This window comes from Macrosteles quadrilineatus, unplaced genomic scaffold (genome assembly GCF_028750875.1).
Source record: "Macrosteles quadrilineatus isolate MER2022 unplaced genomic scaffold, UCM_ALF_1.0 Scaffold_6__1_contigs__length_79288215, whole genome shotgun sequence".
NCBI classification, from domain to species: Eukaryota; Metazoa; Arthropoda; class Insecta; order Hemiptera; family Cicadellidae; genus Macrosteles; species Macrosteles quadrilineatus.
This window is the reverse complement of record NW_026542599.1, coordinates 63,730,994-63,744,393: the sequence shown is the minus strand read 5'-3', so window position 1 is coordinate 63,744,393 and position 13,400 is coordinate 63,730,994. Positions and strand designations below refer to the sequence as shown.

General features: G+C 34.6%; 1 protein-coding gene across 1 annotated transcript; it reads left to right on the top strand.

Moving 5' to 3' along the window:
- Positions 1-918: 918 nt before the first annotated feature.
- LOC128996668 (E3 ubiquitin-protein ligase TRAIP-like) lies at positions 919-13,306 on the top strand. The gene is made up of 7 exons (XM_054422098.1): positions 919-1,314; positions 4,093-4,311; positions 5,651-5,809; positions 7,585-7,689; positions 8,924-9,058; positions 10,543-10,729; positions 11,595-13,306. The coding sequence occupies exons 1-7, from the start codon at positions 1,196-1,198 to the stop codon at positions 11,928-11,930; spliced, it is 1,260 nt and encodes a 419-aa protein (XP_054278073.1). The 5' UTR covers positions 919-1,195; the 3' UTR covers positions 11,931-13,306.
- The last annotated feature ends 94 nt before the right edge of the window (positions 13,307-13,400 follow it).

The window sequence follows — 13,400 nt, the reverse complement described above, 5'->3', positions numbered from 1 at the left end:
CTCCGGACAGCTCACCTGGACTACTTCCTTCACCACTTCCTACGTCGCGGACCTGTTTTCCTCCCTGCCCATGGAATTTTAGGAATGCAGATACCTTAATCTATTCGTCATAAACCGTTTCCACGTGGTTTGCACACTCCAGACTCACCTTTAGTACTTCCTTCACCACTTCCTACGTCACGGACCTCAAGTTAATGTTGTCATTTAATTATATTCATGATCCGTACAGTTTCTGTTCTAATATCTGTGGAATAATGCTATCAGCTATTTCTCTATCTACTGCATTCAAAAGTCAACAGCTGATCATATGTCTTTGTTTATGTGTCAAATACTGCTTCCATAAGGATTACATTGAAACTTTGAGACCCAGTGGGGCGGATTCCTGAGAGACTTTTTTAACGCGATATAGATGTTGGCACTCACCGGTATGGTCTTTATCACCATGCAAAATTTGAAAACGATTGATTCAGCCGTCTAGGAGGAGTTTGCGTATTACGAAATGCATAAGAGTCGTATAAGAGCTTCGCTCGCTTCGCTCGCTCCGCTCAATCATGGTGGAAGGAACATTTCCACCATGAGTAAGAATATTGTAACTTAATATTTTATAGCAAGCTTCAGTCAGAAAAAAGAACATGTTTGCTAATCATGGACAAGTCATTATTGACAACCCCAGAGAACAGATCTCATGGGTAAATGCCTTGGGGTAAATGTACCCAGACCGCCGCATCGGCAATAGGAAAAATACAGAACAGACAGACTGATGACTGACAGACATAATCAGCCGTCGACGTCGGTTTGGTGGTGACGGTTTGGTTTGTACTTTGTTTGCTCATTGCTGATTTTTTTTACTGGTTTGATTTTCAATTCAAGTTGGAGGTTGGAGGTTAGTTTGATTTGTTTTCGTTCGGTCACGGTTGTTTTCCATTGTCTAGCATAAAATAAAATCGAAAAATTCTGTAATTCTGTCTGACTGGACTGGTTATTAAGATAAGTGGTGTAATTTTAATCCTTTGATTCGTTACAACTTGTTTTTATTGTCATAAAAAATGTATTGTGGTGTGGAGCACGGTTTGATTGGTTACAGGCCCCTAATGAACATCATTCCACCATTAGGCTTTAATTGCTATTACATTTTTTAGTCGTGTTATGTAAACGAAGTGAAAGTTATCGTTAAAATCAATTACATTTTTGCAAAATGTTTATAAACTGTACTATTTGTAGTGACTTGTTTACCGGCCAGGACTCAGAAGTTGTTTATGCTACTTCATGCGGTCATTTGTTCCATCAACAATGTTTACTTCAGTGGTATGAAAGGTAGGCATATATGTTCAATAAAAACTAACTTAATTTAACATAGCTACATCAGGATTGTGTTGTAGTCCCTCGTATATTTTCATCACTAGGGCCTAAAGTGACTCTTTTTGACCCGAGGTCAAGTTTTACAATCGAGGCGAAGCCGAGGTTGGGAAATGAGCGAGGGTTCAAAACATAGAAGGACACTTTTTGTCTGTGTGGTGAACTACCTTATATTTTTCGTCATATTGCATAATTAATTATCAAACTAAGCTAGAAAAATAAATAATTGTTATGTAAAGATAACCTCTCTGAAACAACTTCCAGCTTGTTTTCAATTCTGCTAATGCAAATTAGCAGCTGTTTAGTAAGTGACTCAATCATTTTGTCTATTATGATTGTGTTACAGTTCACCATCGACATGTCGAGCAATCGAAAACAATGGCTAACACCTTACCGTACCTAATAAATCAATCGATAAATAATTTTGATCGATACGATTGCCACAATCAAAATTGACAACTGTTTATAACAGCTGATTTTTACTCCCTAGAGACTAAAAATTATTTTTACTCCCTAGAGACTAAAAATTATTTTTACTCCCTAGAGACTAAAAATTATTTTTACTCTGATAAAAAATGCTACTTACTTTAGACCCGGTATTAAAACTAGGTAGGCCTAGCTGTTTTTGCTGCAGTATGACGTTTAAAATGTAATTATGTCCTTGATGCTGTCAGGTGATTTTAGCATATAAACCTCATCTGTGTTGCCTTTCAGTGTGAGTGCACTTTTTTACAGAATTTATTTCTGGTTCAATGAGGATATTATTCGCTGAAGTGTTGACAAAATATGAACAAGAAATTTACAATATAGGTAATATCATTGTGGGTTCGCCCAGACCTGAGACACTGTGTAGCCTAACATAATTAATTTAGATAAATATATTCAATTTTCTTTAGGCATCATTCATCTAATAGATCTTAAGGGAGCCTTCGACGAAGCCCCCTGTTCTCAGTTGCTTCACCAAGATTAAAAGCCAGTGCACCAGGAACAATGTTTAAAGACTTCAGAAATTTGGAGGTGGTTTTTTCTAAAAGGCCAAGATAGACTCCACTCCTTCATGTATGCCTGTTTCTAATAAACCAGGGAGCATTCACCTCTATTCTTAGAATTTTGTTTTGGATCACTTGAATTTTGAAGAGTTTTTTTTTTTTTTTTTAGGCTATAGCTAGTCCCCAGATAGGCAGCTAGGAGCTGTATTATGTTATCAAACGCCGAATTATTGATTTACAGATTAGAACTGTAATTAAAATCCATATTTTCTAGCCCCTGAGCTGGTTCTATAACTAAATGGAAATATTACCTTACTCAGCCAGCTCCTGTATTGTTACCAATGTTACGGCCGTTTCAGCATCACTGTGCCATCATCAGATGTTCAGCCTAAAGGCGTCATTATAACACAAACATTTTTTCACATGAAACACACACATAAGTAGTCAAAACGGGGTTTTAAAAAACAGGCCTGTTGAGGAACCTACATTTCCGCACTCGAGCAAATAGCTGACTCAGCTTCCAACAGCTGGAACTTAGCTACTTGCTCGAGTGTGGATATGTACGTTCGTCAACAGTGATGCTGAAACGGCCGTAACATTGGTAACAATACAGGAGCTGGCTGACGAAGGTAATATTTCAATTTAGAACTGTAAGCTGGTTTCAGAGTATATTTCCTATTGATCAAAGGAAACAACTTTGCAAGGCGTGCATAACCTTGGGACAGTTTTTATTGATGCGGTAGTTCCAATTAAGTTTTTTGTCCAGCCATATTCCAAGATATTTTATGGCCTGGTCATCCGATTTCCACGGTTAATAGGTCTGTACTAGGGGTGAGCACCGATAACTGATGTTTTTTAAACATCAATGTTCTTCACACCTATGTCAGGTGTTAAATCAAATATCGATGTTATGGAAAACTATCAATAAGTTAATTTTCTGTGGCTGAATTTAGCCTACATTCGTTGTAGTGATTTATTATCCTGGAAAAGAGTAATTTGCATAAAAGAGCTATGGAAAACTCCGCCTTGGAATAATTTTAACACAATCAATTATAACTGATCGTTAGATTTATAATTTCTAATGTGAAGCTGTTTGTTTAAAACTTGGAATGTGGTTAGTTAAAATTTAGCTGAACAAGGCAAAAACACACATCATTCGGTAGGCTACCTACCGAAACTATATGGAGATTTTCACTATTAAATTATCAGTAAATTGATGGCGAATAGTTATGTTACCATTGATGGAGAACACACATAATTGATGATTGACCTGGTCCATTGATGCTCATCTCTAGCCTCTACTGAGATCCAAACATTGTGGTACTTTACAGTAAGAAACACTAAGACTATGGATCCTTGTGGTTTTAAGTCAGTGAAGTTTACAGTTATGTCAGCGTTTCACTAGGAAGGCAACAGTTGTAATACAAATTCCAACTGGTATTATGGTGGAAGTTGTATAAGTTAGCTAACATGCTGGAAGTATGCTTCAATTTACCTTAGGGCTTGGCCCCACCTAGTCTAATGACTATAAATCAATATTTTATTACCGGTAACTAAAGTTTTTAAATCAGTCAGCTTAAAATCTAGGTTGAAGTTAAATCCAAAAATAGTAGGGACATTTCTTGAAAATGTCAGTGTAGTGTGTGGTTGACTTGATTAAGTTTTTCATACACACAGTCTTTAGTGATTATTTAATGACTATCTAGTAACAAACTAATGCTATCTATAGTATTTTTACAATTTCTAGGTCACCAACATGCCCTCAGTGCAGAGAAAAGCAGAGACCAAAAAATGCCGTGAAAGTTTACTTCAGTGTTCCAAGCAACTTTAACTGCTCCCAGGACGATGCATCAGCACTACAGAATAAAGTCGACAGTCTCAATTTCCAAATAAAGTTGAAGGATACAGATCTGAAAAATCAGAAAGAAGATAATGACAAACTCAAGTTCCAGACCAAAGGGTTGAGGTAAGTAAAGTCACCCAAAAGTACTTTGTACTTTGTAAAGACTTTCGAGAACATAATTCTTCTAAAATAAATTTGTGCACTTTATATTCATCAAAACTGTATTTTGGCCTAATGTTTTGCTCTAATAATGCAAAGAAGTCACTTTTATTGAATCCTAGAGTAAGATATCGGTCCCTCTCCCCTAAAAAAATGTTGTAATGTTGCCTTGCCAATTTTATAAAGACTTTCCACAAGCATTTAAAGCACAATCACTTTCACCAAGAAGAAATTTAGGTTTCATTGTTTTTATTGTTGTACACTCAATAAAAATTACTTCAGTAGGCATAAGGAACGCCAGAACTTGAAATGTTGGTGATCGTCCTTACAAAAGAATCCTATCGCTCTAACTTAATTAAGCAAAAAAATAGTAGTTGACAGGCATTCAAAGCTATATGCCTAATCTTATTGGTGAGCAAATATTTAGGTAGAGCTCATCATGAAAGTAATGGCTTACCATTCTTTAACTTTAAATGTTACTAGTAATAATAATAATAATAGGTTAAATACCTTATTTACGCCCTCAATCCAAGTCGTCTTTTTATAATGACTATAGTTTCGGGGCCAACAAATTAGGATAAATTTTCTGTCTTGTTAAATTACTGTTAATAGCATTGGTCATCGTTGAAGTTCACATATACAAATACACTGACACACAAAACATTTATATTTATTTACACGTAACATTGAGAATTTGTACTTTTGGCCGACCTAAACAAAAGTGTCTATAACGTTGTGCGGACCGGTACACTGACTGACTGATTCATGTTAGTCGATACCCTGGAGACGCTAAAAAGTATAAATTCTCAATGTTATGTGTAAATATAAATGTTTTGTGTGTCAGTGTATTTGTATATGTGAACTTCAACGATGACCAATGCTATTAACAGTAATTTAACAAGACAGAAAATTTGACAATGGGGCTGTTGGCCCCGAAACTATGGCCATTATAAAAAGACGACTTGGATTGAGGACGTAAATAAGGTATTTAACCTATTATTATTATTACTCATTATCAATCCAGGAGGCAAACATGGATAAATTTAAATGTTTTGAAGTGTTAGATTCAAGAAGCGAATGTAATTTACTGTTACTGCCTTGTAAGTAAACTAATAACACGATAGGAAATCATTGATGTTAAACCAACTAACTAAAAGTGAAAATTGGAAAATACAGTATGACTCAGAGCCTTCTTCTATTGGATCTTCTAGTTATTGGGAATATAATTGATTGAAAAAAAAGATAGGGCCTAAATGTGGAAGAAAGTATAATATTCAACTAAAGCTTGGATTTTAATTTACAGGGAAGAGGTGAAGAAAATGCGAGATGAGCTCAATATTCACCAACAGCAAACTTATAGCTACCTGGAGAAGATCAAGACTTTGAAACGGGAATGCAAGCAGCTCAACGAGTACAAACTGGAAGCTGATGAACTAAGGAAACAACTTGATAATTACAAAGGGTTTGTGTTTATTTTTACCATCAGTCAAAAAATCACTCTAAAATTGTAAATTTTTGTAGCTACGCACTAATTTAATCGTTTGATAACTAGAAAATAAAATATCTGATTAAAATTTACTTAAAAAATAGGTTAGGCCTACTTTAAAATTCTTAGTGATGTCTTCGATTAGTGAAGTTTACATCTTCTCTGGATAAATTTCAACGCATTAAATATTCATATATTTTAATTCAAAACAAAATTTTGCCTTGTACATGGAAGATGATAATGATGTCTAACTTACACGCCCATGGGAGACATTCAATTTTTTGATTATTAATAAATATTTTTAAGACCGTTATTTAGTTCTTCTAAGAATGAGCCATTAAAAATATTAGCCTTTAAGAAGAATGACAAAGAAGCTTTACATTTATCTGTAAACTTTGTCCATTATGCAACATCATCAAAATCATTATTATTATTTTATCGTGATCACGTAAGACGAAAGACGATGATGATGCTTCTGAGACACTGGGAGAAGATGATAATATGTACATGACCGCAGGAGATACTTAACATTATGCTGCTATCAGAGCTTTTGCCTTCTTTAAAAATAATTCTTATTACTGTAGTTTAAGATTTAAAAAATTCTTTCTGTAAGGAATTTGGATAATTGGCAATTTTGTATGTTGGAGTTTGGAATAGGAGTTCAAGTCCTACACTGTACTCAGTTAATTTGGCTTACTCTTTATGTAACCCCCCCTCCCGTTCTCTACCAACTGTTACCTCGTATCTAAGGGCTGATTAGTAGAACCTTGATAACAAGACTCTCATGGGAATTATTAAATAAGACTTGTTATCAAGGTTGACTTCTTATTGAGGTTTGCAGTAACATGTGATTAGGGGTAAAATAATTTCAAGGGGATTTGAAAATTGCTGTTGTCATCAAGCGTGGCTTGTTATCGAGGTTCTTCATATCAAGGTTCCAGGTAGCTGGTACATGTGTTAATCCAATAAAACGCAAGTCTTGTCATACACTCTATTGGATGCACTGAAATATTAAAATACAATGGAACTATGTGTTGTGTTTTTTGGTGTTCAGTTTTTGTAGCGTCCTTCTATGTATTGCCATGTCTTTAATGACCTAAAATTAGTTTTGAAAAAAATGATTTTCATGTCTCTTCTTTAACAACTAGCATGGCATCAATATCATCAAGTGGCTTGCTGTTTCTTCAGGATATTTCTTCATACAAGTTTAAAAAACCCTTTAGTCACGTGAACGAAACTAAACTCACACATTTTGACTTTTTTAGGTTTATTAATTTATGCTTTATGTATCGGTAGTGTTCAAGGTACTTTGTTATTATACCGACCACACCTAAATTGGTTTCCCTTAGGTTGGGCTGGATTAGCCTTTTTTTGTCCGAGGACGCTAGGCAGAGCCCGGAATTGTTTTTCACATTGCTTCTGGGTAGACATTAGGGTTGCGACATTATCACTTAGATAAAATCCCTTGGTGATTTTGCGGGATTTGAACCCAGGACCTCAGGGATCGAAGTCCCGCGCTCAAACCACTACACCATCTCGCTTCCCGGGTTATATTAGGTTAGGTTATCTTCCGGTTATCCTAACCTAACCTAACCTAGCCTGGCCTAGCTTAGCCTAACCAAGGTGTGGTAACCTAACCTAATTTGGGTGTGGTCGGTATAATACCAAAGTACCGTGTTGAATACTGTACTGCAAGAATTTTAGTACATCCAACAGTTGTATGTAGTATTATATATGTTTTGTTGTTTCAGACTGGAAGAGCTGTTGCATGGCTCGGCTACTGACACTGAGGAGATATTGATTAGGACTGCCCTCGACCCAACCACTCTCAGCATGTGTGTGTCTACTTTCAAAAAGTAAGTTAAACAGATGCTTGATAATTACTACCTCCAGTAATCTATGGTGTGTTTTAGACACAATCACAAGATTTTTAGGAAAATTCAGGCCTTAGAGTCTACTTATTTTTTAAATGGTCCTAGTTGGCTTAACTTAGCTGAAGACATATCTGATATGTCCGATTCAAGCGCATATTGCTTACCATAAAGATTATTGTAATACAATTGACTTTATTACTAATTCAACTGAATACAGCTGTCCAAATCATGTAAACAATAAAAGAGTGAATACAAATTGTAAAATCTACCCTTAAATAAGAGTGAAACATTGAGTTAACGCCAGTGCACTCAAACGTCACCAATAAGAAACAATCACTCTATTTTCTTTTATGTCAAGTATACTTCAGTGTAATGTTTGCTCAATAGGTTTGCGTTACAAGTATTTTGTTTACTTTTTCCTTGTTATTTTGTTCAACTAACATAGCTACTTAGCAACCCATAAGGCCAATGTTAATTTTTTAAATTTTAAAATGAGTTGTGTAGCGAAATACAAATTTTCCTGAGGTAGTGGCAGTCACCAATCATGTTTTTTAGGGCTATAAGTCCCTAATTCCAAAATTTAGTAAAAATCCTTCTGCTGGATTTTGGGATATACATTACCGACAGAAAAATAGACTTCGCTCGTATTATAGTATAGAATTACGTTACTAGCCCGGTAAGTGGTGTTTTACCGTGTGATTTTTGTGCGAGTACGATAAAGCTTACCGGACGAATAATGTACGATACTGTAGCCCTACATCATACTACGCAAAAAAGTTAGAACATTTAAAACTCATAACATAATTTATTTAGGACATACATAAACTAATCTTACTAATATTATATATTTTTATATTTCAGAAAATAAAATAGGCCGTTGCAATTAGTTGTTTATTTTATCAGCTGACTAAGTGCACCGTAATATTACGTTACTAGTCCTGAAAATAAGTGTTTATCGGACGAGTGTGGTCGTTCCTGTGGGAGATGAAGTCGACTACGGGATTACCATACGAGTTTTAAACAGTCATTTCAAGTGTAATAGTTTACAAAAACACTAGTAATTTCAAATTTCAGAGACTTTTACTATGTCGATGAACAGCACCATATTTTTGGCTGGTTGGTCAGCAAGAATGCATGCATTATAATGCTTAATCATTTCTAAATTTTTCATGGACTAACCACCTTATATAAATAAAGTTGGACATTTGTATTTTAGGGAACTTGAAGCTTCCAAGCATCAAAAGCTCGAACTTCGAGAATTGCTCGTCACCAGCCAAAAAGAGGCTAACAAGCTAAAAGCTGAAGTGAAGAAACTCAATGAAGACATTTCAATTTATAAGAGAGTTAACCAGTAAGTTAATCTATATAATTATACTCTGTTCACAAAATTTAGGCAATTTGAGGGGAAGTTCCCAAACCACTTTATTGTGCTTATAATATTTGTTATTTAATCAGCTCTTGAGCTACTATTTTAAAGGGAAGTGTCAAGTGGAGGGGATAGATTTCTTCCTCTAAAAGCGCCTAAATTTTGTGAACATAGTTTAGTACAATAGGTAGTTTTTCTGTAACATCCCTTTTTTACTTCTCCTACCTAGAGTTCATTTTCCTACTACTGGATATTGAAGATTATTAAAGATTATTAGAGAAATTATTAGAAGAGATTGATTATTAAATAAACTTACCTGTTCAATATCCTTTGATTTTGTTAGATGACGACGGTCACAACATCAGGCCAATACTTTACTTTACTTTAATTTTAATACTTTTCAATGAAATGGCGACCATACAAAGTAGGTATTTTAAGGCAAATATGAATGGAGATGAGTGTAGGATCCTCGTAGAGCGATTAAGTTAAGTTAAATACACTTAAAGTTTATTGAAGGCCTATTCATTCTGATAGCCCCTGGACTACGTATTATGACTTTATAGGCTTACCTTTGTCAGTAGTCCAAAATTGTGTTTAACTTCAATTATTATTTAAAGCTGACATGTTTCGTTGCAATGCAACATCGTTGGAGCTTCACGTCTAAAACAATCATTTGACACATAAGACAGTAGGCTACATATACACTACACAGGACAATTAAACACAATACAACACAATAGCGCCATCATGACAGCGGTTGTAGGTAGAGTCTACCAATAGGTAATAACACAGAGTCTAAAACTAGGACGGGCGTCGTCGTCCTGTAATCCAGCTACTAGTAGGTTACGAATTGTGGATATTTATAGGCATGCACTGTAGGTGCGATACTCTCTGGTGTGGATTAACGTCCGCACGAGTGAGTACTACGACTATCCGCAGTGCTATCCTGATAATTAGACCAATTCGTATATACCAAGGCAGAAATGTGGTTCAGATTCCACTATAATAAACTGTAGGTCCCTTAGTTGCCATTAGCTGTATGGTCTATTAATTAATAGCTGTTTCTAAATATATGTCGGCCTTAGTCACTAACAAGACTACAAGATCGCACCACTCATCCTACACTCATCTCCATTAGGGGAGGGATGAATGGTAACCAAAAAGGCCATTTCCTTTAGGGCTTTCCCACTCCAGTTTTTCATTATTTCTAGAGTTTGCTTTAAAAGATTCAGTGCTGTTGATTAACTTTCTTTATACCGGTAACGGAAATAGTTACACATCCATCAAATTATATTTTAATGTACTGACTTCTGTCACTGGCCATGGATTCTATATTACATAAAGGTTGCCTACCATAAGTTTTATACATATTTTTTAAAATATTAAAAAAACTCCTTTTTGCAATGAAATCCACTTTTAGGAATCGTAACATAGTTTTATTAGTAGTAACACTGTAGTTGATGCCACAGGAAACTGAAAGAAGACGTGGCATGCAGTGAGGAGGACATTGCCAGTTTGAAGCAGAAGATCAAACAGTTGCAGAGTGCCATATCGTCTCCCGGGGAGTCTAACCCTCGAGACAAGGCTCTGCGGCGACTCCTGCAAGAGAATCCAGCCCCTGCCAACATCGCTAACTCTCTAGACAACTCGTTTGTGGTGAGGCAACCAATATTTTTCATTGGCGGGAAATAGTGTTTGGGGTGTTGGGGGAGTCAGTTCCCTTTGGTAATTTGACTTTTTTTTGCACCCCACATCTCAGACAATCAGTCTTAAGCTCAAAGCCTTAATGTTGTAGAAAATCCATCCCTTATTTACTTTGTAGTCTCATCCCTAGCATATGCTGCTACTTTGTTTCAAAAATGTTGTTTCAGAAAATTGAAGGTGAAAAGTCTGAGTAGTCCTCTAGAAGTAGAGGGAATAGTTAATTAATTAATTGTGCATTTGTTTTAAAACTTTTATGAAGTTGGGTTGATGCGTTTCAAGTTCCATAACATTTGCTACCTTATAAAATCCAGAAATATGAAATTCAACTGCAGGGTTCAGTAACGTTGCTGAATATCCAACACATTCTCAATAATAAACAATTAATTAATATGTAAATGTAAATGTATGCTGTATATATTCAAACAGTGATAAAAGCCTACTTATACAATTGTACAAACCGCTATCTAAATTTGTGTTGGGTATTAGTTTTGATTTATCTTATTCAAGTTCAGCTGAACTTACGCTTGTAAGTTACATAAATTTTTACGTACCGGTAGGTTATATATTAAATTAAACAGATCTTAGAAATAAAAGGAGTTAATATAACATTTTGAAATTCTAATTGGTTTAAAGATAACTTCCTCCAGAATAGATTTTAAACTGTTCTGATAGTTAAATTATGATGAAAATCTAATGCAGTCTGATTTTACCGATCAGTTTTCAATGATTAACTGTTACTTGTATAATTCACATATTGAAAAAGTAATTTTTTATTTGTATTAACAAACTCATTTTAATCTACTTATAATAATTTTAGGTGTCGCCACCATCAAAGCCCTCAAAGATGAGTTACTCACCGCCATCTCCAGGCATTGCTATCCGGAAACGGAAGGAAGCACCGATGAGTATCTTCCAGAAACCCAACAGAGCTCTGGACCCGGACTCTATCAAACTGTCACAGTCCGGCCAAGGCTCGGAGACGGTGTACAACGGTCTGGGCGGACACTCTAGAAGTGACGACTTTGCGTTTCCAAAGTTTGATAGGTTTAAAAAGTTGACAAAGAAGAAGAATCTGTCAGCTGCTGCTGCGTCCACTGCCAAAAAACTCAAACCTGACCCTAATAATTTGAAGTTGGATTCTTTTTTCTCGTAAGTTGACGATTTGCGAGTATAAATAAGTTTGTTGACTGTTTATTGAATTGAACAGGAATAGATTGTAAATAGTTGAAAGACTGTAAATATTTTAAAGTTTTATTGTAGTAATTTAGATTGAAGTTTTAAAAACGTTTTCACCATTAATTTCTTTAACTACCTATATAATTTATTATGCTGACAGAACTGAAAATAAAATTTGATGGTATGAGAATAAATGTATTATTTTATTTCTTCAATGTCTTTGCATTTGGCATTTTCATGAGTAAACTGATGTGTCCATCAGAATAAGAGAATATAACATTAGAATGGATTTAAACCGTTATTTTCCCTTATTAAAAGTGTAAAATGTGCAATTGGTGCTATGTAAAAATACAATTAAGTAACCCGCCATATTTTATGAAAGAAATCAAAAAACCTCTTGTAGTTGTTCAGGTATAAGAGTACAAGTTTGTAAATAACAAATTAAAAATAGAGTAGGTGCTTGTAGGCTTGGATATACATATAAAATGTTGTCCATAAAACATAATTTTAGATTTAAACATTTCTAAAAGGAGTCAAATTTTAAGATATAGTTATACTTATCATATAATATTGTGCTAGTGAAATAATCTAGCTGCTTGTGAATTGTTAAATAAATTATTAAGTATACTACAAAAATGATCAATATTTGTTCACAGCTTTAAATGTATTGTTAGTAAAACGTATGTAAAATAATGTATGTGTAATTATACTAAATCATATTATCATATTTTATTATACAGTAGAACCCAGCCTAACTGGATTGAACCTACTGTTTGGTAAGAGAAAAAAAAAACTTGTACCTATAAAAGTGGCAGATAAAATGGTGGCTTTGTGTTAAGTATACGAGAACTGATTGATTTTTGTTAAGTAGATAATGTTTGACAAAAATATTTAAGTAGTAGCAAAACTTAACTTTGAACGTAAGAACCAAAGTTCTCAATACAATTTTAACCTATGTAGTCCAACTAATTGCTTAGTAAGAATACTAAATGTGTTTAATATGTCTAGGATCACAGAACATTTTACAAGGTTGAGACGCAATGAATTAAATAAATACTCTTTGCAATAACTTTGTTTGGAAAAATATATGTTTTGTTTTGCTGATGGTTTTTGTTCTTGTAACCAGTGTCAAACATCGATGGTAATGAAGACGGTTACATATTGCCTTTAAACTCAGTCAATTTTAGTCAGATTTAGACTGTATCCATCTCTGTAAATAGCAGAAAACTGTCTTTCTTCTGGTGTCTTTATAACCTTACTTTTGTTTAAGTATCCAGACGTTTTGAGAAAAAGACAATGTGTTGCTTGCCATGTTGCGTGTTGTTGTTTACAGGTTGTTTGTTGCAATATTTTCTTTAGGTACTAAAAATAAATTTTTATCTGTTTAGACTACTTATTTTATTGTAATATGCCTACTGAGTGATAGTTGCATTGAGTGATTTTACAA